This window comes from Pithys albifrons, chromosome 1, assembly GCF_047495875.1.
Source record: "Pithys albifrons albifrons isolate INPA30051 chromosome 1, PitAlb_v1, whole genome shotgun sequence".
Classification (NCBI taxonomy): Eukaryota; Metazoa; Chordata; class Aves; order Passeriformes; family Thamnophilidae; genus Pithys; species Pithys albifrons.
The window spans coordinates 87,211,885-87,238,843 of NC_092458.1; the positions used below are offsets into that span (position 1 = coordinate 87,211,885).

The window sequence follows — 26,959 nt, forward strand, 5'->3', positions numbered from 1 at the left end:
CCTTTGCCCATGGTTGGAACTACGGTCAGCACCAAGCAGGAGAAGGTCCATCTCCAACGTGCTACCCCTGCACTGCCCTCCCACGAGTTTTGTGTGGGGCAGGAGCCTGTTCCACACCTCACTGCTCACCAGCTTTGATGGCATAGGCAGCTTGGGACCTTTCCCGAGAAAGCTCTGGCAGCTTTCCTGTTTGGGTGAGAAGTCTGGGCCAGCTGATGTTTCATGCACAGTTCACACTGGAAGCAACAGTTTGCATTGGTGAAACGAGATATTATAGGTCAGGGCCTTTTTGGAGAGAGTTTAATTTTTTTCAAGCCTGGCATTGCCTCAAAGCAAAACCTTTTGCTGAGCAATGTTAGAAACCCCACAGGCCACTCCTGCTTAGCACCCTATCCCCTGAAACCTGAAACGGACAGGAAGACTTTTCACCCAGTCTCCCATGACAACTCCTCTATGGGCATCATTTACTTTCCTGAGCTGTGAAGCATCTGCTACCTTTCAGATCCACTGACAAGAAAGGATGAATAGAGAGGAGAGGAGCCTCGCACGTTCTGCATTTCCATTCCAGAAGCCTGTGAAGCTTCATTAAACATTGGGCCAGACATTTTGTTTCTATGGAAACAAAATTATTACTAATATAGTATTTTAAAAACAGACACACGATTGACACTCCAAATATAGAATTTTAATACCATTCTGCGCCTGCCTTGTCTCTTAGGGCAGAGCGGATGCGAGGGTGGAGTTCACAAAGGGACGGGACTGGCAAGGGTGCCAAGTGGCGGTGGCAGCGGTGGATGTGTTTGTAACCTGAGAGCAGGCACAGGCGGTCTGTCTGTCCGTTGTGCTCCCTTCTGTGGATCTGTCCCACTTCTTTTTCCCCCAACAGCGTGGGGTGCCGTGTTTTCTGCCTGCCGGCAAAAAAGATGAGAATGCAAATTAGTGATTGGGTCCTGGGACAAAGGGGACACTTGGAAGTTTTATTTAAAAATCGTGATGGCACTGAATGTTTTTGATACTGTCTCTCATAGTTTGGGATCCTGGAAGGTCTGTGGCTCGCAGGCCTCAAGGGTCCTTTCACATGGCGCCTGTTCTCCATTCTGCAGATGCCAGACTTCGTTGCCAACCAAGGAGCAGCGCCGTGGCCGGTCGGCATTCTCCTCCTCTCTGCTGCCGAGGGAGAGGCGGCGATCGCGGCGTGATGCGAGCAGGAGACGGGAGTGCCGTGGGCTGCAGGCTGGGGTGGGTAGCGGCGTCTCATCGATGAACGTGGTGATCTCATCTCGGAAGAAGCAGGCACTGGAGCTGGAGCCCCGAGGCAATAGTCCCCCCTCCAAAAATTGCCGTAAGGTCGTCAGCTCATCTTCTGGGGGCCGCCTGCGGTGCTGGTAGTCATGCAGCTGAGGAGGCAAGAATCCAGGGCCCCCAGGCTTGCGGGGGGTGGAAATGCGGATGTCGTCAGATGAAGACCACTTGTGTAGGAAGGATGGAGCAGAGCGGTGGGCGGAGAAGATGTTAGTCTCATCATGTGACATTCTCCGTGAGATAGGGACCTGGAAAACAGAGAAGGAGGAAGGTGATGGAAGACTTGAAGAGTCAGAACAGGAAGGGAGTAGCTGAGGTTTTCTCAGAGAAGAGAGTCAAGAGTACACAAGGGCGTGGGAGACTGACAGAAAAGGAAGTGGGTTGTGGGGCTGCCCCTGATAGCTCTCAGCTCACCTGCAGGTAATGCACCTTGTCCTGGGGCAACAACATGTGGTGCATGGGTAGCAGCTTGATGTCCCGAGAGTCCCGCTTTACAGTTGCAGCGCCATTCGCATCAAATCTCACTTTGCAGATCCTGCCATCACCATAATCATCACACACACCATCTGTTGGCAAAGAGGAGAACGGCAGTCAACACTTTTCAGTTAGAAGAGTAGTGTTATCAGGGCACCTGAATACCATCCTAATGCTTGTCTCACTTCAGCTGTCCTACTTGCAGCCCTCAGGGCTCACTTCTGAACAAGGACCTTGTCTTTCTGCTTGCAGCAGCACCAAAACACCCAGAAACTGTGTGTCTTCTGTGTCACCTTTGAATCGCTCACTGCCAAAGATCCTGGACCTTGGGATCAGCAAGTTGGGCTGAGGCCCAGCATGTCACTTTGGTTGTGGTTTGGCAGCCACATACAATGTCTCTAGGCTTGCAACTACTGAGAGGGATGTTGCACTAATTCTTCCTGGATGTTAGTTTTAAAGTAGGTGAGTGGCAGAGCCTTCTCCAGAAGGAATTTTCTCATGGTTGCTGACTCCAAGCTATAACATGCATCTCAGTCACCTGCAACACCATCAAATACTTTTCCCAAGGCAGACTCCCTCTTTCCTCTGTAGTCTTTTTGTGAGGTGGTTAATGCAGAAAGGTGACTGTGGGTTGGTGAGGAGCTTACCATCATCTGGGTCTTCCTCAGACATGATAGCCACACATTGCTCCCAAACAGTGCGGAGATCTGCTCGGTAGCGCTCGCAGGACCAGATGAAAGAGGGGAGCAGCAAGGTCTGCACCATGGAACACCAGAGCACAGCCAGGACCATCCAGGTGGGGGCCGTATCATAGCGCAGGCTAAAAAAGCTCACGACCTTCGAGGTAAGAAGAAGAAACAATGCCAAGAAAGGAGACAGAAGTGGGGATCAAGGGAGAAAGATAACAAGAATCAATCCTGTAGTGGAACATTGTCTGTATTCATCAAGTAAGCACCCGGTGTTCCTTTGAAAAACTGCTCCTGGGGTCTTGCCCCAGGTTTGCTGCACCAAATTTCAAGCTGTCACACCTCTAACATGACACTTAATGCTACTATCCCTTCTTCCCTGTGCTCATTATGAGCTGGAGCCAAATAGATGCTAACAAAGGATGCGGCCACTGGGGATGAAAAAGCTGTGACGAAGCCCCTCTGTTGTCTCAGTGGTTTCCTTTGAGAACTTCTCCAGTTTTGCAGAGGATCAACTGGCCAGTCAAAATCTGAATGCTGCCTACAACTATACAAGCAGAAGAAAAAAGAAAACTGGATGCAACAGCTTTTAAAGCTGGTGTATCAGTTCTTGAGAGGCAGATTGGAGAAACAGAAATCTCATTGTTTTTACAAGTTGGCAGAATAATCTCCTCTCCTCTTAGCCACTTAAAACTTTCACAGCGGTTTTAGCTGTGTGGTGTGTATTCCCCAGGCTTAGACTTAAGAAAATGCTGCTGCGGAAGGATGAGAGAATTACTGCAATCTTTTTAAAACCGCCACTCAGAATAACACAGACTCAGATGCGGCAGTTCTGCGGCTGGTGGCACAGGAGACAGAGTTTCTGCTCTAAAACTTGAGAGAAAGCGAAACCTGGTTTAACTGCAGACTCTGAAGGGAAAGGGAGAACTTGTTGCTTACCAAGATAGGCACCCCAGTGAGTGTGTCATACAGGAAGACAATAGCACTTATGAGGTTGGTCATCTGCAAGGAAGTCTTGGCAGACTCGGAGCCATCCAGTGAAGATCTCCTTTTGCCTCGTACATCCTCCACCACAATGGCTGGCACATTGAAAGTGGTGTGTGCTGATGAAGAGCAGGAGGACGCTTCCTCTGCTCTCTGATGGCGGCACTGCCGGCGTCTTCTGTGTGCCCACAGGGTTTGGTAGAAAGTGATACCCACGCACACCAATCCCATGACAATTCCTCCAAGCAGCAGGAGGCTAAAGCAGACACCGAAGCCCAGCCCTATTTTGCTGACAATGAACTGGCAGCCACGGGCATAGTAGCGCTCACCATTGTTGTGCCAGCCGATGGAGGGCAGGGTGGAGAGGATGAATGACACCATCCAGATACCCATGACTGCGTGCAGAGCCTGCTTCTTGGCATTGCTCAGGCGGTAGTTGACTGGCCATCTCACCATCCACATCCGGTGGTAGGAAAGAGAGGCCACTGTGAAGCAGGTAGCCAGTGCCAGGGTGTAGTACGTGGAGACAAAGACCTTGCAGATACTTTCGTTCCAGTCGTAGTCAGAGGACTCACGCCGCAGTTGCACCACAGCATAGGTGGTGAGGGGTACTGCTGCCATAAGGATGTGGGTGCCAGCAAGGAAGCATAGCAGCAGCTCCAGAGGCTTATGTTTCTGCTGTTTGGCCGTGATGCTGAGGATAATCCAAGAGTTGGCCAGCAAAGCTAACATCCCACATGCCAGCCACCACAGTGAGTTGTTGTGCAAGGTGGACTCTGATTCAGAGTCCCCCATGCTGCCACCCCGGCTAGACTGCACCCTGTCCCTGCCACTGGAGTTTTGTAAGAGGCTGAGTGGGACTATGCACTGGTGGAGCCACGTCTCTCCTCATCTGCTGCTGCAAGTTGTTTGCACACTAGAGGGGTTCCTCAAGGCATTTTCAGGCAGAACAGACATCAACTCTCTTGCTTTGAGTCTTCCCTTTCCCTCCTCTTTGATTATATTTCTTTCCCTTGTTCTAACTTTTTCATCTCTTTTTTCTCTTGTTCTCTTTCTTTTTCTTTCTTCCACCTTCTTTCACTCTCATGAACACTTGCCAGTGCTTCTTCCCTCACTTCCTTGGGCTCACTTTTTTTCCCCCTCCCCATCTATTTCATCTCCCTCCTCCACTCTTCCCCCAAAGAAAAAAGCTCTTCTTACTTCATGTGACAACCAGCAGGCCCTCCTACGGGGACTTGTGAAGGCCACACACAAGCAGTTTGGTAGAAGCAAGTGCCTGCTGCCCAGCGTTCTAGGGAATGAGGAGCTAGCCAAGAGTTTCAGAGATGATAGGAGGGAGAACAAAGGTCCTGCAGAAATAGGGAGGGTGGTGCAGACACTGTGTGAATTCCCTTCTCACCAAATGCCACCACGCTTGTGGCCCCGTAGAGGTTTCTTGCCAAGGCTGTCAGAGAGCTATCAACAGAGAGAGAAAGGTGAGGAACGGGACTCAGAGGGTTCCCTATCCAAAACCTCATAGCACCCTCAACTACATTGTCCTTTTTGCAGTCCTCCAGGGCTCAGCGTGGTCTTTCAAGCCTTCCTGTGCAGAGCAGAGCTGGCAAACAATAATGAGATGGCGGGGAGGGGAAGATCCTTTTCAAAGGTTCCCTTGGAGATTCAGGGCATGAGGTTCACTGTAGAAGAGAGAAAAAAAGTAATTTAAGATCATCCTATCTCCCCAGATCTCTCTCTCCTTGCCCACACTAACACCTTGTCATGATTTAGACAGTGAAGAGCACTCTCTGTGTCTTTCAGGCAACAGAAGACACAGATTTGCATCAGTCTCTGCATAGCTTAGAAGGGACTCTATCCCTCAGCAACTCCATCCAGTGCTCCTGAGACACACCATGCTTCCTGTCCTTCCAGTCTGAAGCTCCCTACATAAAGCATTACTTAATGCCATTTCTGACATGGAAGGCCTGATCTGCATTATCTCTTGCCATTCCAATGTACGCACTGCTACACCCCTTGTTTCTGCCATACAGCTCCCACAGTCTTTGGACCTCAGCTTTTCTCTGCTCTGGATTTTAACCTGCTGCTCCAATCCTATCCCATCCATGGGTGCATTCCACCATTCCAGCAGTCCCTTGCCATCCCACTGTCTTGAAACTCAAGTCTTTTGGCCATACATGTTTCTGCTAGAGCAGTTCTGGTCTCCTGACACCCCACAGTCACAAACCCAGCAAACAAGACTGCTAACCTAGTCCTGAGACAGCTCAGCTTTGCCAGTGACCCCTAGTCCTACCAGCTCAGACTCCCTCTCTTGTCTTCATCCATACAGGACACCCAAGCAGTATATTCCGGGAAGGTACAGGCCTGCTCTGTGCATTGACCAGAGCAGATGTAAACTTAATCTTTATATGGATGTCTCTGTACCCTCCAGGTTCTGAGCTAGTGGCTCAGTTCCCACCCCTCTATTTCCTTCTGTTTTTCCCTATTTTTTCTCACCCTCTCTGTAACCACCTGAGGCATTTCCTCCTTTCCTCCTGGAGCAGTTTGCCATGACTGGATCGGTGATGCCCCCATTCTGCCCCTTTTCATCTTTTTCCCCCCAGCACCACCACTCTTGCAGTTAGGCCTGTGGCCTCTGGAGACACGTACGGAGCTACCCGGCCCCAATAATCCCAGGGGAACGAATTTCCTTGCAGCTTCTCCTTCTGCTGCCCTTCCCACCCCGCTTGTTCTGGTGGCCCACGCTGTTTACTCAGTGAGGCTGGAACCCTCCCGCTTCTGCTGGCTTTGGGGCCCAATTCTGCTCCAGGTTGTGGTCCTCCCGCTCCCGGAGATGGGAGAGCCCAGGTCGGGGAACCCCGTCCTCACCTGGCACTGCTCCCCAGCTTCACCTCACCGCCCATCCCACCAGCGGGCAGAGCACAGGAGGCACTCCCGGGGCTGGCGATGCAGAGGGAGGCGAGGGAGGGGGCTCGGAGGGGAAGATGACCCAGAATGATTGCAAAGAAGCGCGGAGAAAGCGGGGGGACGCGGCGGTGGGGCCGAGGTGCGCTGCTGCCCCGCCGCCCCCTCCCTGCGCCCCCCGCTCGGCAGCCCGGGCACGGCGAGGGGTCCGAGCGCCCCGAGCCTGGCCCGGCGGCAGAGGGCAGCGGAGCGGCCGGGGCTGGGCTGGGCTGGGCTGGGCTGTGCGGGGCGGGGGCCGCGGAGCCCGCGGGGCGCCCCGGGGCGCGGCCGTGCCCGGAGGCGGCGGCGCCGCCCTGCGCTCGGCGGAGCGGGGGCTGCCGGCGGCGGAGCGGGGGCCGATCGCGGCGGCGGCGGCGGCGGCGGGGCCGGGGGGACCCATCTTACCTCTCGCCGGAGCAAGCGCTGCCATGGCGACGGGCGCCCCGCGCGGATGTGCGCGCCTCTGCCCGGCCGTGCCGGCCCCGGCCCCGGCCCCGCCGCAGCAGCACCGGCCGCCGCAGGCAGCCGCCCCGGCCCCGCGCTCCGGCCACCGCCGGGCGGGGCTCGGCGAGGGGCGAGGGGCGGGGAGCGCCGGCGGGGGACGGCGGCGGGAGCACCGCCGGGCCGAGCAGCCAGGGGGCGGGGGGGGCGGGACGGGAGCGGGAGCCGGAGCCACCGCCCCGGCCCCGGCCCCTCCGGTGCTCCCGACGGGCCGCGGTGACGGGGCGCGCTGTGCCCGGCTGTGCTCCCGGAGCCGGTCTTGGTCATGGCCCAGCCACAGCGGCTGCTGCCGCCGGCCCCGGCGGCTCCTCCTTGCGCGCAGCCCTCCTGCCCCACGGGGCGAGACGGGCCGCCACCGCAATGCCACTTGCGGGACAAGGAAGTGCCGAGCTCCCGTTCCCAGAGAGGGTTATAAGGAGGCACCCAGGCCGTAATAGATGTGGGGAGGATGGGTGCGAGGCGAGGGGAAAGCCAAAGAGCTGGTGCCCACAGAGGTGCCTGCAAGGGGTGCTCGGAGGGCAGGGTGCCCGGGACACCAGCTGCCCAGGGCGCCGCAGTTTGCAAAGCTACTGTAGTGGCTTCTTTCATCACCAACCAGCAGTGTGGTCCCACAAACGGGGGAAGAGAGATAAGATGGAGCAGGAGCAGTGCTCAGATGAACAGATTGGTCATGCCAGAGGGGTAAAGCTCCCCCTCCAGCTGTGTCACCTCAGCAAGGGGAATCCTGGCTAGGACGGCTTCACAAGACAACAAACTTCTCATTTTTCTGTTACTGTCTTGCTACTGAAGAGAAGGCATTAACACCCTTCTTGTCTTCATTCATTTTAGGACCTGATGTCTGCCAGAATATCTACGTTCCTTTCCTCTATCAGAATTGAGGTAGAAGTCCAGGTTTCTAGACAGTCAGGCTGCAGCTGCATTAGCACCTCAATTTGGATGAGGAGGACATGAACAATTTAGGTGAAAGGACCAGCAGGATGTGCAGCAATTGTGCTTTGAGGACTGTGAGAATTCAGCTTTGCTTTGTGATAGGGTTAGTCTGAAGTAAGTCCCCAGACATTTACAGCATGGCCACGAAGTCCTCATCATCAGTTGTTTTCCTCTACTGCTCTGCTGCAGCTGCATCACCCTGTTTGCTAAAGTGCACCTGCAGATCCAGGGTCTGCTCAGTTTTATCACCCCCTCTGACAACACAGACTTCATATATCATTCCTAGGATTGGCAGAGGTGATTCCAAGTGCCTTGGATAGTAAGGAATTTCATCTGAGGTTTATATGATCAGCAGAGAGACTCCTAAGGAAGAAAGCTGGAGGTACTGCTGGTTCTCAGGCCCAGGGGCAGCAGTAAATGAAGTTCCACTGGTGTAAAACAAAAATTTGCATTGCAGTAGCTGTTGTGAGTGGTGCCTCTTTTAGAGACAGTTAGTGGAACGAAGAACACTAGAATAGATCTGGCTTTGTGTCAGGCAGGTAATAAGAGATATTTTTGAGGAAGGTGGGTGGTGATGATGCTGCCATACTCTGGCTATTCTTTGGCGTGAGGGACTCAGAGGAATGGCCCCAAGATACTTTGGCTCGGTGGCCAGTCCAGCAACGGCGGGAGACAGAGATGTGAGATGGGACAGTTATGGCCCTCCTCTGTCACTGCTTTTCAACCCATATAATTTGTGGGAGGTTTATGCCTTGAAGTGAGAAGGTCTGTATCCACAAATGTAAACACTTTGCAGCTCCAATTGTGTCATTTATATGAATTGCTTAATGTGATAACTTCCACATTATCATCCTCTTCTGATTCAGAAGTTGAGTCTCCTTAGCATGAGTTGTTAGCCTGCCTGCGTGGGTGATTAAATCCTCTTGTTATCTCAGGGAAACAGCAAACCACGTTTCCAGCACTTTCTGCAATGTGTCTGCCTGCCTCGGCTTTACTCATGTAGGGACATCCTGCAGCACAGCACCTCTTCATGGCTTGGGCTACACCTGGCAGAAATTGGTGAGTAGAGCTGGATGGGGACTGTCCCTCCTGTCTCAAAGAGGCTTCTTGTGTTTGCAAATCTGTCTGGGTTATTAGTTTGAATGAAAGCACAAAATTGAAGTTTTACTGTGAAGTGGAATGAACTCTGTGGAAAGAAGAGCTTTTACCCCAGGGCTGTCTCACTCCCAAGCAGTTGCTTGTTCATCCATCCATCTCATCTAAATGGATTTCAAAGATTCCCTTTATATGCCTAGGATTTCCAGACACCTGGTTTCACTGGTTTTCCTAAGAGGTGGGTTGCCACTGTGAATGTTCTGAATATTGACAATGCACATGCAAAGGAGCACTGATGCTCAGATCTGGAAATCCTGGAGCCCCATGGTGCAGGGCTGCCTGTGTATCTAGGAAGTCTAGGGTAGAAAATGAGATTCCCTCTGCAACTCATCTCTCAGAAGAACTCACAGAGCTGGGAGCAATTTTTGATTCCTACAGTGTCAGGCTGTGCTCTGACCAGCGATCTGCTGTCTAAAGTCTCAGTAGTGCACTAAAATAGTCTTAAGGCATCCAGGCCCAAAGAAACACCACTGTTACAATGTCAGGATATGAAATGTTTTCTGGAAAAAGTTCATTGCATAAAGATCAGTTATTTCTGGACAGCAGCTCTGCAGGTCTAGGGAAATGCTCTTCCCAAAGGTGCCTTGGATTCTTAAAGGAACAGAGCTCATTAACCAAAAAACAAACAGCAGAATCCTAAGAGCAGAAGCATTAACAGGCAGCCAAATGCACTTCGTGGGGTTTTGATGGTTCGCAGCTCTTTACTCAGGACTTTGATAGTGACCATGGGAGGTTTGATATGTTTCTCACAGATCATGGATGCAATTAAATCCATCCTCAGAGCCCCAACATGGCTTATACAGCCTCCTGTGAGGCTGCAACTGGCGTGCTTGCAGGCAGGTTTCCTGGCATCCTCTCTGGCTCTCTGAGCAGGGCGTGGTTAATGGCTAATGAGAATCCAACCAAGCAGATACCTTACCATTTTCCTTCAGTGACTGTGACTGCAATGTAGATTTGTCATATCCAAACCTTAGGTTCTATTTCTAGCACTGTACAGAAAGATTTAGTGAGTTTTCTCAGATTTTTCATCTGCAAAATGGGCCATTGATAATAGCTCACATCAGGAGATAGTTGCCTAGTGCTGGTCATGAGCTACATGCAAATATTAAGGGCTTCAAGTGTAAAATCTAGGATTTGAACTTGTGAATGCCTGTTTACCACTGAATGTTTTTCCTTACACAGCTAGACATCTTCTAAAAGATTTTTTTAAACTTCTGTCACATATATAATTATTTTTGTATGGTACTTTCCTTGAGCAAAGGAATTACCAGGGTAGGCTTGTCAAATATATGATTGTTATGATGCTGCATGCCATTTTACAGAGGTGTTTATAGCCTCCTACTTCCCCCCACCCCTCTACCCACCTTCTGTCATGCTTTGTGTGTTCTTCTCTTGAGAATGTAACTGACCATTTTTTCATCCCTTCTGCCCTTGTGTGATCAGTGGTAGCCCAGTGCTGTCTGTATTCCAGCAGAATTCCAGTCTCTAAAGGATGTAAAAATGTCATTTCAGAATTTAATTATGCTACTTTCCCAAATTACTGCACACTTACTTGTTTGTTCTCATACACAGAGCTAATTAGGAGCTCTTCAATCATTAATCTGAGAACCTACGAAGTCTGGAAGGAGCTGAAATGATTTCTTTGCTTTAAATTTGTAACACTGAATTGCAATTTTCATTTTACCACCTGTTCCTCTAGCTTCTGTAGGTATGTTTGAGGTTTCTCAAGAGCAGAACAATCGTTTCTTGATTCAAAAATAGACTGGGCTTTCAGGAGCACTGCTGACATGCTGGATGCAGCTGGCCCCTGCCAGGGAAGGTCTCTGGCTCTCCTCATTGTTTCAGGTGGTATGCTGGCCTCTCTGGAGTCCTCACACAGCCAGCATCACTGTTCCTGCTGTTCACCTCCAGAACCTCATCTCCACACAGCACACAGACAAGTTCAGAGGAGGGACTTCCCAGCACTGGAGCCTGAAACAGGCACCTTGACACAAGCCAGCTGGTGCCAAAGCAGTGAGGAGTTGAGATTTCCTTCCCCTTTGATTCCTTGTCAGCAAGCCAGTCTCTGCCACTTCATCTGTTCCTAGTTCTGCTGTTCTTTAATTCTCCAAATCTGGAAGCACCTCTAAGACTTGGCCAAGCTGGCTAGAAAATGAACAGGAGGAGAGCCAAAACTTCTTCAGGGGGGATGCCAGGGAAGGATGCTGACATACATGGGCAAAGGTAGCCCACTGTGGTTTGGAGGTGTTGCTCAGAGATGAGTTCACTAATAAACGCTGGGCTCCTTCTTAGTAAACACGCACTTGGGAATACTGTCAGAAAGGAACCAGTCCAGAGCTGAGCATCTTGGAAGGGTCTGGTACTCCAACTCTACCCTCACCTTTGAGAAGAGTGTATGTGGATGGAGGCTACTCTTTCTCTGTAGCTGCATTAGGCTGATAAGCCATACAAATGGGCGCTGAGTACTGTTCTCCCTCTCTTCTGCACCCCTCTAAAATGAAAAGAAACTAGAAGAGGCTGAAGTGCACAGATTTCTCACTTCTAGACCTTGGGAACATGCAAGGAAACACACAGGGTCATTTGGCTCTGAAGGCTGAGAGATGTGAGTGCTTTGCTGCAGAGCCTGCGGGGAGCATGAGTCACATGGATTGCCTCGGCAGATCCGGGCTGACAGCATCCACCACATCACTGCCTCACGTTGCACTCAAAGGGCAGAAATAAACTGGGAAGCAGGAGGGGCTTGGGGAGTTAGTGATGTGGGCTGGGGTTATTTCAGCCCACATGTTTCTAGATCAGCAGAACTGGACAGGGCACTATATCCTCAGCTGTGTCTAAGCCCCTTCCTCCAGCGCAACAAGCAGGTCTGTGGGTCCTGACAGAGGGCCATGCGTTGGAGGTAGATCAAAAGGACTGAAGCATGTTCTTTTTTCCTTCTGCAGCCCAGAAACATGGGGAACAGTAGTACCAGAAAGACTGACATGGTAGGGAAAATCAGCCCTTCTCATTTTTTTCCAAACTCATGCTTTCTGTCTTCTTTCCACATCACTACACAGAGCTCTTGCTGCTGTTGTAATTTTGTAAGTATTGCCTTGTATGCCTTTCTGAGTCCTGCCATCATCTCAGGGCTACTCTGATGAGCTGTCACCACATGATAAAATACATCTGTCATTGTGTTTGCTGCTTTGCAGCGTTGTACAGCGCTGTGGTTTGCATCATGCAGAGGCATTATTCCATTGCATAGTGTAGATACAACCTTATCACACCTAGCAAAGGGAGAAGTCCTCAGTGCCTCCTGAGAAGGAGGGCCAGGACACATGGAAGACAGCCTGTACACCCCAGCCTGGGCAAGTCCCCAGATGGGGACTCATGTACAAGCTTGTTCTTATCTGGCTTAAATCTCTAGCTCTGTACTGCCTTGAAGTCCACACTGAAGCTTCCAGTACTGCACTCTGATGGAAGCAAAGCCCATTAGGACTCACTCTGTGAATGACTTTTCTCTCAATCAGGGCAATCTGTGCATCTAGGGAACAAAAGAAGGTCATCATGTTAAAAGATACAGACAGGAGAGCTGCCAAAAAAGAAGATTTATAAGATTGGAGCCTACAGTGGTTTGTACTTGCAGGTGAGTTTCAAGTAGAGTAGGGCAGGGTCACAACTGTTGAGATCAGGAGACCTACTGAGGAACTGTGCAGTATTGAGAAAGGCCTGTCATTTTTGTTGCACTGGAAGCTGTGCATATGTGGATGCAGCTGTGCACTTACAGGCATCCCAGTGGCACTATCACATCTGCTGTCATTCTAACCAGGCCACCTGGAAACAGATGGAAGGACCTTCTGAATCACTGATGGTGGTGTGAGACTGAGCACTCTTTGCAGGTGGGTCCCAGCTGTGAATGGGGACACAACCTTTGGTCACTTGTGGGGTCTCAGTGTGCCTCTTCCACCCCTTGGAAGCGAGGAGAAATAGGGTTGCCTCCTGGCTTTGACAGCTGAGGGCAGCACTGTCAGGCAGCTCAGGCACCTCTGTGATGTCCAAACCACCATGCTGGCATTCTTTGCTACCCATGCATTTCATCCTGGCCAGGCCAGGTTTGCTGGACCCTGTGCTGGAGGCCAGGTAAGCCCTATTAGCTTAGTCTTTTGTTGTCAGACTGGTTCTCTTATTGAAAAAAATCAAGGTCAGTGTTTTTTGGCACAGAGGTTGTTGGTTCAGCTCTCAGAACCTCAGGTGAGCAGTGAACTGCTGGAGATAGCTGCAGTGCTGGAGGACCTCCTGATGGATGCTCACCCAGCTTGAATTGTGCCACTCAGGTATCAGGTAGTACAGGGTATCAGGTAGTACAGGGTAATCCCTCTGCTGCAGACACCTATGTGAGTGAAAAATGGAGCTGCCTTGTGTACTCAAGCAGGTATTTAAGGTGAAGGGTCTGGACTGCAGATGCAGGGGTTGGTTTTTGTTGAGGGGACTATGTCAACCAGTTTGTCATGACCATTATATCGACCACCACTGCCACTGTGCTTGTTTTCCCTTACACAGCTCCCAAAATGGACCTGTTCCCTGTTCTTAAGCCATGATGATGCCTTGTTTAACACATTGATGGGCTGCAACTGCCTCTCAAGGTACACTGGCAGTTCAGGGACAGGGACAGGACTAGGAGGAGCAACTGAATGCACCAGGATAAGGACCAAGGCTTTTCCAAAATTAATGTAGTCTTGTGCATATAAGCACAAGCTGTGGGAAGGAAAATGGTATTAGTGTGGGCCTTTGTCACTCCTGTTTGTGTGAGGATGGTGGTAGAGGAGCAGGCATGATGCCAGTGGTGGCCCACACCTGCTGCCACAGCTGCCTGGGGCTGCATCCCCACTCCAGGCCCGAGATGGGTTTATGGGGGGAAGATTTCCCCTGACACACAGGTGTTGTCTCTGCCGTTATTGCCACCTGCCTATTCTCTGTCAGTAACAGCGTGATACTGGCATGACTGCCACAGAGAAAACCCCTTCTCCAGCACTGGACATCTCACAAGGGGGGGGGTCTTCACAACCGGGAGCCCTTCCCACAGTCCAGTACCGCTCTGTGCCTCTCCCCAGACAAGCCCAGTGCAGACGAACAAACCTGGACCATGGCCAGTGACATCTGTGGGACCTCAAGGCCTTTTTGACCTGTCACTAGCAGACAGCAGAATAATTTCTATAAACACACGACTTCTGTGTACATATTTTAACAGCATTTTTTTCTTTCAGGACATTCTGTCATCTCTGCAACATCGTTTTAGTTCCATCATAAATTTCCTGGGCTTTTCACTCCCTATTCTCATCTCCTTGAGCCAAAAAAGGGTCATTTTGGTGAGAAGCCATTTTCAGTGGTTTTCTCAGAAGCATCTGTTCTCTGCATTCTGAGGGATTACTCAGTCCAAGGCTGGTTTGTTCTTCTATGAACAGACTTCCTCACCCCCTTAACAAACCTACCTTGGAGATCAATACTCACAATTTCTTCAGGCTCTGACTTCCAGAAGCCATTAGTATCCCGAATGTCCCCCTGATAAAATTAATTGTGAGTTATCTCACTGCCTGTGCAGTTTTCACTTGTTTGTTGGTTTGTGGTGGGGGAGGTGAAAGCCACAAGCTGAGGGATGGCTATGTGGGATAGTGCAGGGCTCAGACTGCCCAGGAAAGGCAAATGAGCATGGACAAGTTTCACAGAGCAGAGAACTGGTGCATTAAGAAAGGCTTGTGGCAGCCAGGGAGGTGGGAGATAGTGAGAATAAGCATTCCTAGCAGAAAAGGGAGAAATGTGAATTGGGACCAGACAAGAATGCCTCAGAAAAAATGTAGTCCAGCTTGCAAAAAATAACTCCCAACCCCAAAGTAATTTATTGTTGCTCAGGCAGATAAAAGAAGCACATAAAATTGGTTTCACAAGAAGATCAAATTAAGTGCATGAACAAAATACAAGCATATTATATATCTGTATATATATATCTATCTTCTATTCAGTGTCTCATTATACAACTGGGGATTAATCATAACCCTTCAAGGTTTCTTGTCCTGTCCGTTGGCCTCTAGCCAGACTACATCCCTCCATGGCATTAGACTGGAGGAATGATGAAGGAATGAAGAATTACATTAAAACAGGAGAAAGAGAGATGGATTCACGGAGCACCGTGGCCTGCCAGGTACTCACGTACAAACAGAGACTTCATCAGTCCTTCTGATGCTACAATATTACTTTTTTCAGCTGCAAGAGAAAAGTATTGAGTGAGTACCACCCCCCACTTTTTTTTTGCATAGAGAATGCCTGCCTGCCTCTGTAGCTGAGGATGCAGACAGTTACCTGAGCATTCACATGGCTGTGATTTAGGTTTCAGTTACACTGAGCTGCTTACTTGGCAAAGAGAGTTAAAGAACAACTGTATCAGCACTTGTACTGCACAGATTTATTTAGGTTTTGATGTATCTGTATGGGCTTTGTCCTCTTTTTATGGTGATTTTTTTTAACCTTCAAAAAAAGTAGGTGAAAACAAGGTGAATTCTTTGACACATTATGGTCTTCACCACATGTACATCCCAGTTGTGATGTGGTGTTTGCCAATAAACATTGTTACTAAGTTCTTGGTGACAGTGAAAAAAATTAGGTGGAACTGTCAGTTTGCCAGGGTCACCTGTGAAAATAAGCAGACATCCAGTTCTGTACCCATACATTCATTGAACTTGTTCATGCAATCATTTATACTCTCCTTGGCTCTCCTCTTCCAGTGACAGAATGGCTGTCAGTGTTTCCAACAGCTGCTTCTGATGCCTGATACCATATAAGCTTAAAGATCTGGAAAAGGGCAGCTTCTCTGCTGAGAAATCCTTGCTCCCAGAAAAAGGGTCAGGACATGATGGTGTATTTCACATCACCCCGGGCCTTTAGAAAAGGGTATAAATCACAGTGTTCCGGGATTATTTTTTCTCTTTTGCTACTCCTGTGAAGTTATTGGCAATTTTCACTGACTGCAGTCTAGCACTGCACTAGCAGAGCTGGAATTACATTATACACATCATGGATTTTTAAATTTTGTGTTTCATCCTTGTGCTTGGTTGTGTGCTTTCCACCTCCACAACCTGGATATCCAGAACCTGAATATCCAGATCCTGGATTCACTGTGGAACCTATCAAAGGACTTTGGAGCACCTGCTTGGTTTTGGCTAACCTCTCTCAACATGAAGATAATCCAAGTGAAACCTCTCTGCTCAAATGTTTCCCAGCACAGTGCTACCATAGGTTTGGGATATAACAGGAAATTCATTGAGCATATCTCATAAATCTTAGGCAGAATTTAACATGAGTAAGAACTGAAAATACTGAAATGCAGCTGTATTGTTTCCCCAAGGAGGCTCAAGCTCAATTTCTCCCTGCTCAACCATCAAGCTCCTCTGCCTTGAAAACAGTCTTTGCCCATTCTGGGTGCCCTAATTGACACTTACTGTTGACACTGACATGTCTTGTTGTCCAGCAAGTATTGCCTTGCTCGTTCCATCCTTTTTGCCCGTTGCTGCCAGGAGAGAAGGGATAAAGACCAACTGGGTATTTTTATGCTTCAAATGTTTTCCTCTAAAATGGTAGTAAAGTGTTATCTGACATCTGCAGACTGCCCATTTTTAACTGTTTGCTTTGAGTCTAAGGATTGACCCTTTATCTGTTCTGCCCAAACCCAGACAGGAAATCTGACGACTCCTGTTGTTTGGAGAGAAAATAATCTCTTCAACTTTCACAGGGACCAGAGTACTTACCCTTCTCTGCTGCCGTCTTACGCCACTGATGATGCACAAGCATACAAGGGCAAGCACCAATACACTGCCTGCAATGCTTGCTCCAGTTACCACATAGTTAATCCAAACAGGAGCTTCCTCTATGGAGGGAAACAAGTATTTAGAGGCAGAAAAAAAGATCATTTTAAGACTTTAGGTTTGAGGAAGGGATGTGATGGTAATTTCCATACCCACGTAGTAATGAAGGCTGATCTTTTCGTCATTGTCTTCTATGAGGTGACAGCTCCACAGCCCTGCAGCACTGATGTTCACCTCCAACTTTACTTCATGCTGCTTTGAGTTCTTGATGTCACTCTGAGTCCCATTTACACGTTCCCAGCGCAAGTGGGCATTGGATGAGAGTGGACCAGAGACCTCGCAGATCAGGGTCATATTGGACCCTCTGGAGAGTGGCCCAACAGGGTTAGCTGAGACTGTAAAGGCAAGAAAACAACACATAAGTGAGAGGGTGGGAAGATGGGTCCACCTGTGCTCTTGTGGCCTCCAGGTTTCTGCAGCTCCTCATCACTTGACCTACTTCTCTTTCTCTCACCTTTCATCACCACCAACTCTATCTTGCTCTGTGTGTGTCTTCCTTTGTATGCCAGCTGACACTGGTACTGCCCAGAATGGTCGAAATGGACACGGGGGAGTTTCACTTCTATGGTACTTTCAGGTTTTGTTTCAGGTATCTCAAACAGAAAGTGACTGCTTTTTTTGGTCTCGTGTTGTTCTCCTTGTGCTGTGATGTTGAAATCAAGCAGCTCATGAGCATTTGCACTTTCCTGTTGTTTCCAATTCAGTTGTCCTGTGATACCTTCATTCCATTTTATCTTCTTGAAGTTCAGATGCCATGACAAGATGACAGGGCTGTCAACAGTTGCATACTTTCTTTCTGATTCTGGATTCTGAAAACCTGGATTCAAAACAGACAAGGAATACAGAGGCAGGAAAAGCCATAGTTACACTTCCCCATGTCTGCCTTTGATCTAGAGAGAGGCGTGCTGTGCTCAGCTGAAAGGGGACTTGGAGAAAAGCCAAGACATCCCCCAGGAAGCGTGAACAGTTAGTGTCTGAGAATAAGAGAGCAGAAAAGCCAAAGCTCCCAAAGACACCAGTGCTGAGAAGAACAGATCTCAAGGAGAGGACGATCTTCTGCTCACCACACCTGGAGAGGAAAATGGGCACAAGTGTGGAATACCTCAGGCAGTAAAGTGATCCCAAAGCTGCAGTGTTGGAAGCCCTGGGAAATCAACACTGAAGTGGCAGTGCTTGGGGTGCTGGAGAGTGGAAGCTCAGTTCATGAGCTGGAGGGAGCACTGGTTCCCAAGCCTGTGCATGAGGTGCATTTTTGTTGTCACATACCTAATACCTTCACAGCAAAGGAGATGTTCTTATTAATCTGTGGAGAGCCTGAATGGACTTGACACGTCCAGGTCCCGCTGTCTGCAGCCTCCAGTTTCTTTAAATTCAGTATGTATTTTTGAGGGGACTTGTCTTCTGTTTCCAATGTTACTATGTTCTTGTTACTGTTAAACAATGTGATGCTGAGATCGGATAGAGGAACAGGTGATTTGTGCATTAAAGTTAGCTCAGGGACTTCATTTTGCAGAAAGAGCCCATCCAAAGAGATTGTCACTGTAAAAAGAAAAAAACCTCAGCCAGTAAGTCAACTCCTCTTCCTGCGAGAGAGGGACAAGTGTCACAGCAAAGCCAATATGGAATCTTTGCATCCTGGAGATGGAAGATAAATGAACTATGATAGCCCTGGCCAGAAGAAATGGCAGCTAGATAAAGAATCCCAGCAGAGATGTCTCCCCTAACTCTATGGCACCCTCCTTTCCGTGTGGATAAAAGCCCTCTGATCACTCACATTTAAAGACATGCAGTGAGGTACGGACTTGGTGAGACCCATATTTACAGGTGTAAATGCCTGCGTCGGAGAGCTCCAACTTCTGCACCTTCAGCTCTTTAGTTGAGCTCTTGACTTCAGATCGACCAATAATGGCAGCTGGTTCTTTTGAAAAAATAGGCTTGGTTAGAAGGGGAGAGGTTTCTCAATCCTATCTGTGAAAATGGGGTGATGAATTGGAAGCCTTACTTTTCCAGTATTGATTATTATTTTCCATACGCCATATAACAGCATCAGAGTACATCCAGGTCACAACTGTGTCACGAGTTAATCCTGAGTCAGAAGGAATGCCTGTGCAGGGTAGGGTCACCTCCTGTCCTGCAATCCCAATCCGTTGTTCATTTTGCTGAGCCATACTGGAGATCACACCTGAAAGTTAATACCCACCAAAAAAAAGGCATGCATTCACTTTGTGAAGAGTGGGTCAGTAAACACTTCCCATCCTTCCGGAAAGATGTAGATATTTCTCCTCCTTTTCCCAGACACTGGGAAGATTATCTTCAGTTCCTGAATTTTTCACTCCTTTATCTCATGAATCAATCAATCAATCAATCAATCACTCAATCAATCTCTTACATTTTCAGCTCCATAGCTTCCCTCCCCTCTGCTGTGGGCACTTTACCTGGCTAATACCTCTTGTCTTTCACGTATATTTAGAAATAGGAAAAATGCCAGTAGTTGTGCTGGACTGACCATCACTCACAATTCTGAAATGTCAACAGTTTTACTGAACAACCTTTTTCCACTGGACAAGACTTAGTTGTTCTAGTGGTAGCAAAGGCAGGACAGCATACGTCAGCCCTCCTTCACAGCATATGTCACCCCTCCTCTTTCCCACTCGAGACTTGACACAGAACAGACAAATTTGCTTACCTCTTCTTCCAATTTTTTTTGCATGGAGAAAGATTGAAAACCCAGCAAAATGAAGAGATAAAGTAGAAAATAAATAAAGAAGGCTGACCTAGTGTCAGTTTCCTGTTCTTGGGGTGAGGGCTATGCGATACTAAAAGAAATAGGATGTATAAGGTTGAAGAAACATTAGGAGTGGTTTCTTGGGAGAACCACTTCCTTTTCTTCACTGTAAAGAGGGTTTTTGCAGGAGACCATAAGAAAGAGATGGAGCTACCAGAGGTAAGACTGGGAATAAAGGAGTTGTGGTCTCCTGCCTCACTGCTGATAAACTCACAGTGATGTCTAACCTGCAGATCCCCCAGGTGACCCTAGTACTAGGGAGCCACAGAAGTGTAAAATAAAAAGTTTATAAGAGTTTTGTGTATGGTTTTCAAAAAGTTACATTCCTGCAAGACATATTTTTGGTAATTGCGTATTGGACTACAGAAGCTCATGATTTTGTCTTAAACTGTGAAATTAGAAATGTTAACAATAGGAGTTGGTATCTTTTGCTTTCATTTTGTTCTAGGGTACATAAGATATTTCCAGTCTTTCCTCAGCAACCAGAGGACTCAAAGCTGAGTATCTGAGAAATGTAGGCTTGGCCTTATTCACTGTCCTTCATTTCCTGGAAAAGAAGCACCACAAAGTCTACTAACCATTTTAACATCAGCAGTCACACTAAGCAAGCTGGTAGGATTACATTTCTAAAGGCAAACCTGTGATGAGAAACACATGTTTTTGCCCAGACAGCTGAAGGCAGTGTGGAGGGCAGTACTTTCCACTCTGTGCTCTGTGTGTATCCTGGTTCTCACAGGAACCTCATCTCTACAGGGCAGCTCCCTGAACCTGGTGATGCACCCTGGTTTAGGCTGGCAGGCTCAGCAGGAGGGCTGCAAACACCCTGAGTCTCAAAGCTAAACTGTGTGAGTATGTTATCTGGCAAATCAGGAGGAGCCTAGAAACACCTCAAACGTTGTGAAGGTTGTGTAAAGGCTGTAAGAACTATGAAGGTTTGCTGAGATGAGGACTCACCCAGATGCAGAACCAAGAAGACAGCAAGCGTGCGGCTCATCACGGTGCAGCATGGCTCCATTGCGGTGGGAATGTTCCTCCCTGCTGTGGACTGCAGGGCTGGAAATGCTGTCACTGCCAAAGGACGTTGTCTTGGAAGACCCAAACGCTCTGTAAATAGTGGTTGATTTTCAGACCTCAATGGATGGGACCCCTGTTCCCAGTCAGCTCCCACTATCCTTCAGCACAGCAAAGTGGAGGCTCATTGGTACAGTCAGCAGAGCCCTGTGTGTCAGCAAAGAATCCATCTGCAGCATGCCCCTAGAGTTTGGTTATAAACATTTCCTTTTACTCATCCATAGGTTTCTGGCATTCATCAGGCTGCAGCTGTTTATATTGCCAAGAGTTCTGTGCTTTTTTACTTCTCTGTGGTGGGTTATCATCACTCTTGCAGAGATTAAAGCTAAACACATACAGGGCTGCATTAGCAAGAGCACAGCCGGCTCTGCTGGAAGTAGAGCAAAGTAATTATTTCCCGCTGTTTGGCACACCTGAGGGCTCATCTAGGATACAGGATCCAGTTTTGGGCCCCCAGTACAAGAAAAATGCCAACAAACTGTAGAGTCCAATGGAGGACTAGTGGGATGGTGAGGAGGTTAGAGCACATGACATATAGGGAGAGACAGAGAACTGGGTTTGGTAGGGAGAAGGGAGCCAAGTCTCCCATTATCTAAAGGATATTACTTAGAAGAATGAGCCACATGCTTCTCACATGTGCACAGGAGAGGAACAGGAGGCAGTAACCACAGGTTGCATCAAGGAACTAGGTATAAAGAAATCTTTCTTGCCACGAAAGGTGGTTCAGCAATGGAACAGATGCCAAGCAGTGCCAAGAAATCTCCACTCTTGGAGGTGTCCAGAAGTTCCCTTGTCAAGGCCCCAAGCAATGTGTAATTTTAGAGTCAGCTCAGCTCTGAGCAGGAGATTGGACTGGAGACCTTCCAGTGTCCCTTGCCATCTAAATATTTCTATGTGATTTTGTGATTCTATGATTACAGACATCTTTATCCTGTTATTAATATTTTTCTTCAGTTTTTTGTTTTTGTTTTGTTTGGTTTTTGTACTTATTTCTTACCTTAAAAATCTCAACAACCAGCAAATCTTATTGGAAAGGCCTGCTCAAATTCTTCAATGGGCTATTCAATTAAAAGTCTGGGAAGAAGAGAGGAATGAGGTCGGAAAGAATAAGGTGTATTGATGGTAACAAAACCTTAAGCGGGAACTGGGAGCTAACAATCGTGTTAATGTGAGTTTGAAAAAAATTAGGTGCAGTATCTCACTGCAGCAGAGACCAAGTGATGGTAACATCCGTAGCTGGATGGGCTGAGAAGGTGAAGGGGGCCATGGCTGCTGGTGCAAGGAGACTACTGAGCTCTCCATCCCTAAACCATGGCATATATCGCAAAAAGGAAACCACGCAGGTTAACTGTTCTGGGGAGTGAGCAAGCCAGTGAGGTGACCTCACTTCTCTGAAAGCAGGCACTTCCCATGCCAAGAGCATGACAGACTGAAGGCTAGAGTCATAATGGGATTAAATTAAAAGGAAATGCATTAATAATTTTATTCAGTATTTATATGTATGATGTGCAATATTAATATATTCTATTAGAGGATAATTTAATATTGAAATCAATTTAAATTAATTTATATGATCAGAGCACATGAAGCTATCAAAGTGTAGATGAAAACATCAACATTATATGGAGATCAGGTCAGCACGACTGACAGTCTGACATCTAAACACGTTTACACACATGCATATATGAAAGATACAGGTGCAAGAGCAAAACAGGAGCCATGTGCACCATCAGAAGATAAATAGATGGCAAAGGCCTTGTCTCATGCAAAGCAAAAAAACCATCCTAGCCCCAGGGAATATTTGCATGAGCTGTTTTCTGCAAAAATAGTAAAACTAAAGAGCCAGTGTATAGGATTGGAGATCAGTCCTAACAAGATGCAGAAGCAGTGATGAAGCAGTTTGCTGGGCTAAGCTATAGAACAAAGAAAGGGACACTAACAAGGCATCTGTATGCATCTCACTCAGAAGGAACATCCATAACTGAGAACTGGCACAGGGCCCTGAGTAAGATCCATTCCTGAGATGCCAGGAGAAACCTTGTCCCCACTGTGAAAACTCACATCACCTGTTCCTCTGGGATGTGCAGGAAAAGTCAGCCCCCACTCTAAAGGGATACCTACAAATTAAAAGGACCAGTGCTAGGTTTCAAATATTTTAAGTCATTAAATTTTTTTATAAAAGCTGAAGGCAATGGAACAGATGAAAATTAATGAAATCGCTAAGTCACATCCCATCATTTTGTTTTGACTCAGAATCTCTATTTTCTTGTCATATGGCTTCAGCTTGTTCTTTGCCTTCTTGCTACCTGGTTTGTGAGCAAAACCACACAACCAGAGCACCGTGGGACTGGTGAACTGCTGATCTTGTGAATCTTGATAGATGCAGATTAATGCACCTTTGTTCTTCTGTTTCTTCTCGTGGTTTCACAACTTCTGCATTCCTACTTTGTTCACACTAATCTTTGTATTTCTGTGTCAGATCTCTACAGCGTGATGTTACCACCTACAAGTCACAAACCAGTGGGAAAAAGGGGTTGCCTTCAGCTAGGATTTCTTTTACACATTTTCTCTATCTCCCTGTTTATTTTTACTTGTCATGCACGCCACTTCCTATCCCCCTTCCCTGCCCCCCCCCCAACCCCCGCCCCATCCTTCTATCTCCCTCTGTATCCCTCCAGGCCAGATCACAGGGAATGCTACTTTGGAGCTTACAGATCTCTGCCAGTGAGGCTTTGCTGTGCTAACTGAGCAAGCTGCTCTCATTAGTAGATGCCCGTAGCAGACCCACAGCCTCCTTACAGGCAGCCCAGCTGTATCTTATGGTGGTACTCATAAATTAAGTGGTGTCACAGAATGTCCCCAGGCACTGGAACATACTCATCAGTCCTGTTAAATTGCTAGTACATTTCCTGACACATTTTTGGCCCAGGACAGCTCTCACCCTCCCAAGCAACTCCCGGGATGCACTTAGGTGTTAGCATGGGCCAGGGACCTCTTAGGTGGCTGGCATGTGGCCAGTTCATTTTGGAGGTTAAGTGAGTTTAATAGCCCAGACCATCTCATGCCAGCTGCTTCCGTGCCAGAAACAGTCCAGGCATACTTGATTTATTAGCACATCTAGCGATGGAGGAGCAGGGCTCCCTCCCAAGTGAACATTGATTTCCATTTCATTTTAACTTTCCCCTCTTATTAAACTGGTTTAATTTCCTTCTTGACTTATTTTAATGATCCCTTCCTCTCTGAGGGATAGGAAAAGGAGAGCTGAGGTAGTGAGCACTCTTGCTCTGGGGAATGATGACTGCAGGACCAAGTCAGGCCTGGAGAACATCTGCTTAGGAGCAGAGCTGGAAGCCCCTCACTCCCTCCAGCACCGAGCTGCAGTGGGTGGTGGCTGCAGAGAGCTCTCCTCCAGGCTGGCACTGGCATGACACAGGAGGAAACTTAAATTTAAAAACAACCCCTACAAATATAAAACTCAGCAACTGCTCCTGATGAAGAAGGCCACCTCCTCTCAGTGTTCCTATATCTCTTTCATGCAGTGTGGTTTTGTTTTCTTCTCTCCCTCTTGCTTGTGGCTGTGTTTTTGATCTGGCAGCAGCTTGTCTGCTGGGGTGGGGGGGCCTCCCATCCCTCCCTCCCTCCCGCACCAGGGTTCTACACCTCAGCTTCCGCTGCTGCATTTCCCCTTGCGGTGACTGCCAGGCGAGGGCTGAGGGACACAGCTGCCTCTTGTCCCTGTGCAACAGCTGGCTTGGCTTTGGGCATCTGGGTTAAAGGGCTTTGCCTCTCTTTATCTCATTTGAATATGTAAAGCAAAGCTGACCTGGCTCTTTTACTGAGTAGTAGTTTCTTTGAAATTATGTATTAACGTTAAAGATAATGTTAGGTGAGCAGCAGGCAGGTTAAGAGATTAAATGCAACAAAAGTAGCTAGCAGAGAACAAAGTGACAATAGTCAATAGTGGTGAAGGTCATTTCACGGTCCCCACTGTCCCCCCAGACTGTCCGAGACTGCCTCCATTTTCCCCTGCACATTTCTGGCTCCTCATCTGAGAGCAGCTGCCACCCTCCCATTGGAGCTGCTGTGAGAGGCAGATGATGGAGGTGCAGGATGGGATCACAGGGGTGAAAGTAGCCAATCCTCCTGGAGAGAGGACTCTCTGTCAGGATAAGGCAGGGTGGTGAGGCCACTGTGTCAGCACCAGCCAAGCTCTGTTCAGCCATAAAGTCCCCCTGACCCAGCCACGTGTCTGGAATCATGTGGAGGCTGTGAGAAATAGCTTCATTTCTGCAGCCTGGGCTACTCCCTATGGCCTCCAACCCCTCTGATGGCTTAAGGGGAATCCAAGACCTGCCTTTCTAAAGCCACAGGAGGCTGTCACTAACCAAGGCACTGTGGTGCCCTCCGAAATCAGGCCCTCCCTCACCCTTCCAAGCCGTGTATGCACTTGGGATGATGTGCAGGTATCACACCTCTTTAATTTTCCCTGGTGAATACAGGGTTCTTGCATGAGGCTGTGGCAGATCAGGTGGACACTGTCCCTGGGTGCTCAAGATTCATGAGTGGGAAGGGGACTGATATAATTTATATGAGGCAAGCCCTGCCACACTGCAGGAAGCTTTGACAGCCATGTTTGTGTAACAGCAGAGATGATAAAGGAAAAGTCAGGGAGACCTCGCTGCAGCCTTTCAGTACTTAGAGGGATCTTATAAAAAAGATGGAGAATGACTTTTTACACGGATAGATAGTGATATGAGAAGTGGGAACAGTTTTAAACTAAAAAAGGGTAGGCTTAAATCAAGTATTAAAAAATTCTTTACTCAGAAGGTGGTGAGGCATTGCAACAGCTTGCCTGGAGAACTTGTGGCTACTCCATTCCTGGAAGTGTTGAAGGCCAGGTTGGACAGGGCATTGAGCAACCTGATTAAGTGGAAGTTGTTCCTGCCTGTGTCAGGGGGATGACTGGAACTTTGCAACCAGATATTTTTTGAAGGTCCCTTCCAACCCAAACCATTCCGTGATTCTGAGATTCTAATGTGCACCAGGGACTGTTCAGTTTATAGCGGAGAACACTACATAGTAAGCTGAACTCAATGCACCATGTGGAGGAATATCTGAGGTGGCTGAGGAAGGTTGAGTAGGATACGCCACTTGAAAGTGGAAAAATTCAACCAGAAATGAAACTCCTGTTTTCAATAGTGCAGCAGCCCATGAAAGTAGGAGGCAAGTCTCTTTTCTGTTGTCCTTAAATTGAAAGCATCCCTCTTTCTCCAAGAAATCCTGCTCCCTCAGCCCTGAGCTAATGGATCAGGCTGCATCAGGAGCCAGTGTCAGGCAGTGAGCCAGTCAGCCTGGATTAGCAGAACAGACCCCTCCGGTCTCAGCACATACAGATGTAAGTAGACATCCCTACTTACTTAGAGACTGGCATCTTCTTATTTTTCCAGGCTTTTTTAAAAATAAAGTTCCCCTTCCTGAAGGGCACATGGAGAAGGTGATAGCAAGTGGCAGCTGGTAGAAGGCTGCTCCTCAGTGCATTTCCAGTCCTTGGGGGTATACAGTCACCAGTGATAGGCCCTCATATAGAACATATTTCCCCATAAATGGATTCAAAAGACCCATGAGATCTCCAGGCTCTGAGGCAGGTTGAACTTTTTGTAGCTACTTTTTTTTTTTGGCCCCTTTTCAGGGAAAAATCCAGGGAGACAAATAATTTTTAGTTAAAACTAAAAGACCTCAGAGAATTTGTGCAGCCAGAAGTATTATCAAGTCAAAGGTTTAAGATGGTTTTGCAACAGACCTTTAAGTGGGGCAAAACCCGTCCATGCCTGCCGAAACAGCAACTTGTGTGAAATAGTAAAGTGCGTAACATTAAAAAAGCCCGTAAATAGATTGGCCTCTTTCCTCAGCAAAACAAAGAAAGTTTCCTTACCTCTCTTCTCTCTGCCTCTGTGTTTCTGTCTCCTTGTGTTTGTCACCTGCCGTAATTGATCTCACCCAGCTACAGCTGAAACAAAAGAAGAACGAAGTTGATGTTCAGCAAGCAGCCCCCACAGGCATTGGCCTTGATGTCTCCTCCTCTCCAGCCAGAGAGTCAGCACGGTCTTGCTGCCAGTCCAGCTCCTGCTGACATCCACAGGCTTCTGTAGGTAGATGGTGATTTTCCCACTGCATGTGATTTCAACTCTGGGTGTGAACAGAAATGGAGACCATAGCGGAAGGCTGTGTATGGCAGTGGTGGGAAG

General features: G+C 48.1%; 2 protein-coding genes across 3 annotated transcripts; both read right to left on the bottom strand.

Moving 5' to 3' along the window:
- Positions 1-663: 663 nt before the first annotated feature.
- On the bottom strand, positions 664-6,997 carry GPR162 (G protein-coupled receptor 162). 2 transcript variants are annotated; one of them, XM_071558939.1, is made up of 5 exons: positions 6,789-6,997; positions 3,402-5,122; positions 2,424-2,613; positions 1,717-1,868; positions 664-1,550 (listed from the first exon to the last, which is right to left on the bottom strand). In XM_071558939.1, exons 2-5 carry the CDS (start codon positions 4,239-4,241, stop codon positions 1,023-1,025), a joined length of 1,710 nt encoding a protein of 569 aa, XP_071415040.1. In that variant the 5' UTR covers positions 4,242-5,122; positions 6,789-6,997; the 3' UTR covers positions 664-1,022. The 2 variants fall into 2 exon arrangements, with proteins under 2 accessions (XP_071415040.1, XP_071415049.1); XM_071558948.1 differs by lacking the exon at positions 6,789-6,997 and adding an exon at positions 6,309-6,602.
- A 7,819-nt stretch (positions 6,998-14,816) lies between these two features.
- On the bottom strand, positions 14,817-26,959 carry CD4 (CD4 molecule). The gene is made up of 10 exons (XM_071571966.1): positions 26,647-26,959; positions 20,598-20,747; positions 18,861-19,040; positions 18,633-18,776; positions 18,125-18,397; positions 17,313-17,675; positions 16,951-17,193; positions 16,742-16,860; positions 16,436-16,503; positions 14,817-15,203 (listed from the first exon to the last, which is right to left on the bottom strand). Exons 2-10 carry the CDS (start codon positions 20,656-20,658, stop codon positions 15,200-15,202), a joined length of 1,455 nt encoding a protein of 484 aa, XP_071428067.1. The 5' UTR covers positions 20,659-20,747; positions 26,647-26,959; the 3' UTR covers positions 14,817-15,199.

Bases quoted from the DNA above. Each gene is read 5' to 3' on its own strand.
- GPR162 (XM_071558939.1), bottom strand. From the start codon at position 4,241: ATGGGGGACTCTGAATCAGAGTCCACCTTGCACAACAACTCACTGTGG. The intron at 1,869-2,423 runs GTAAGCTCCTCA...CTTTGCCAACAG, and splicing joins TGAGGAAGACCCAGATGATG to ATGGTGTGTGTGATGATTAT. The intron at 1,551-1,716 runs GTGAGCTGAGAG...TCTGTTTTCCAG, and splicing joins ACAAGGTGCATTACCTGCAG to GTCCCTATCTCACGGAGAAT.
- CD4 (XM_071571966.1), bottom strand. From the start codon at position 20,658: ATGGAGCCATGCTGCACCGTGATGAGCCGCACGCTTGCTGTCTTCTTG. The intron at 17,676-18,124 runs GTATGTGACAAC...TTTTGAATCCAG, and splicing joins CTTTGCTGTGAAGGTATTAG to GTTTTCAGAATCCAGAATCA. The intron at 17,194-17,312 runs GTGAGAGAAAGA...TTGCCTTTACAG, and splicing joins AGAGTTGGTGGTGATGAAAG to TCTCAGCTAACCCTGTTGGG.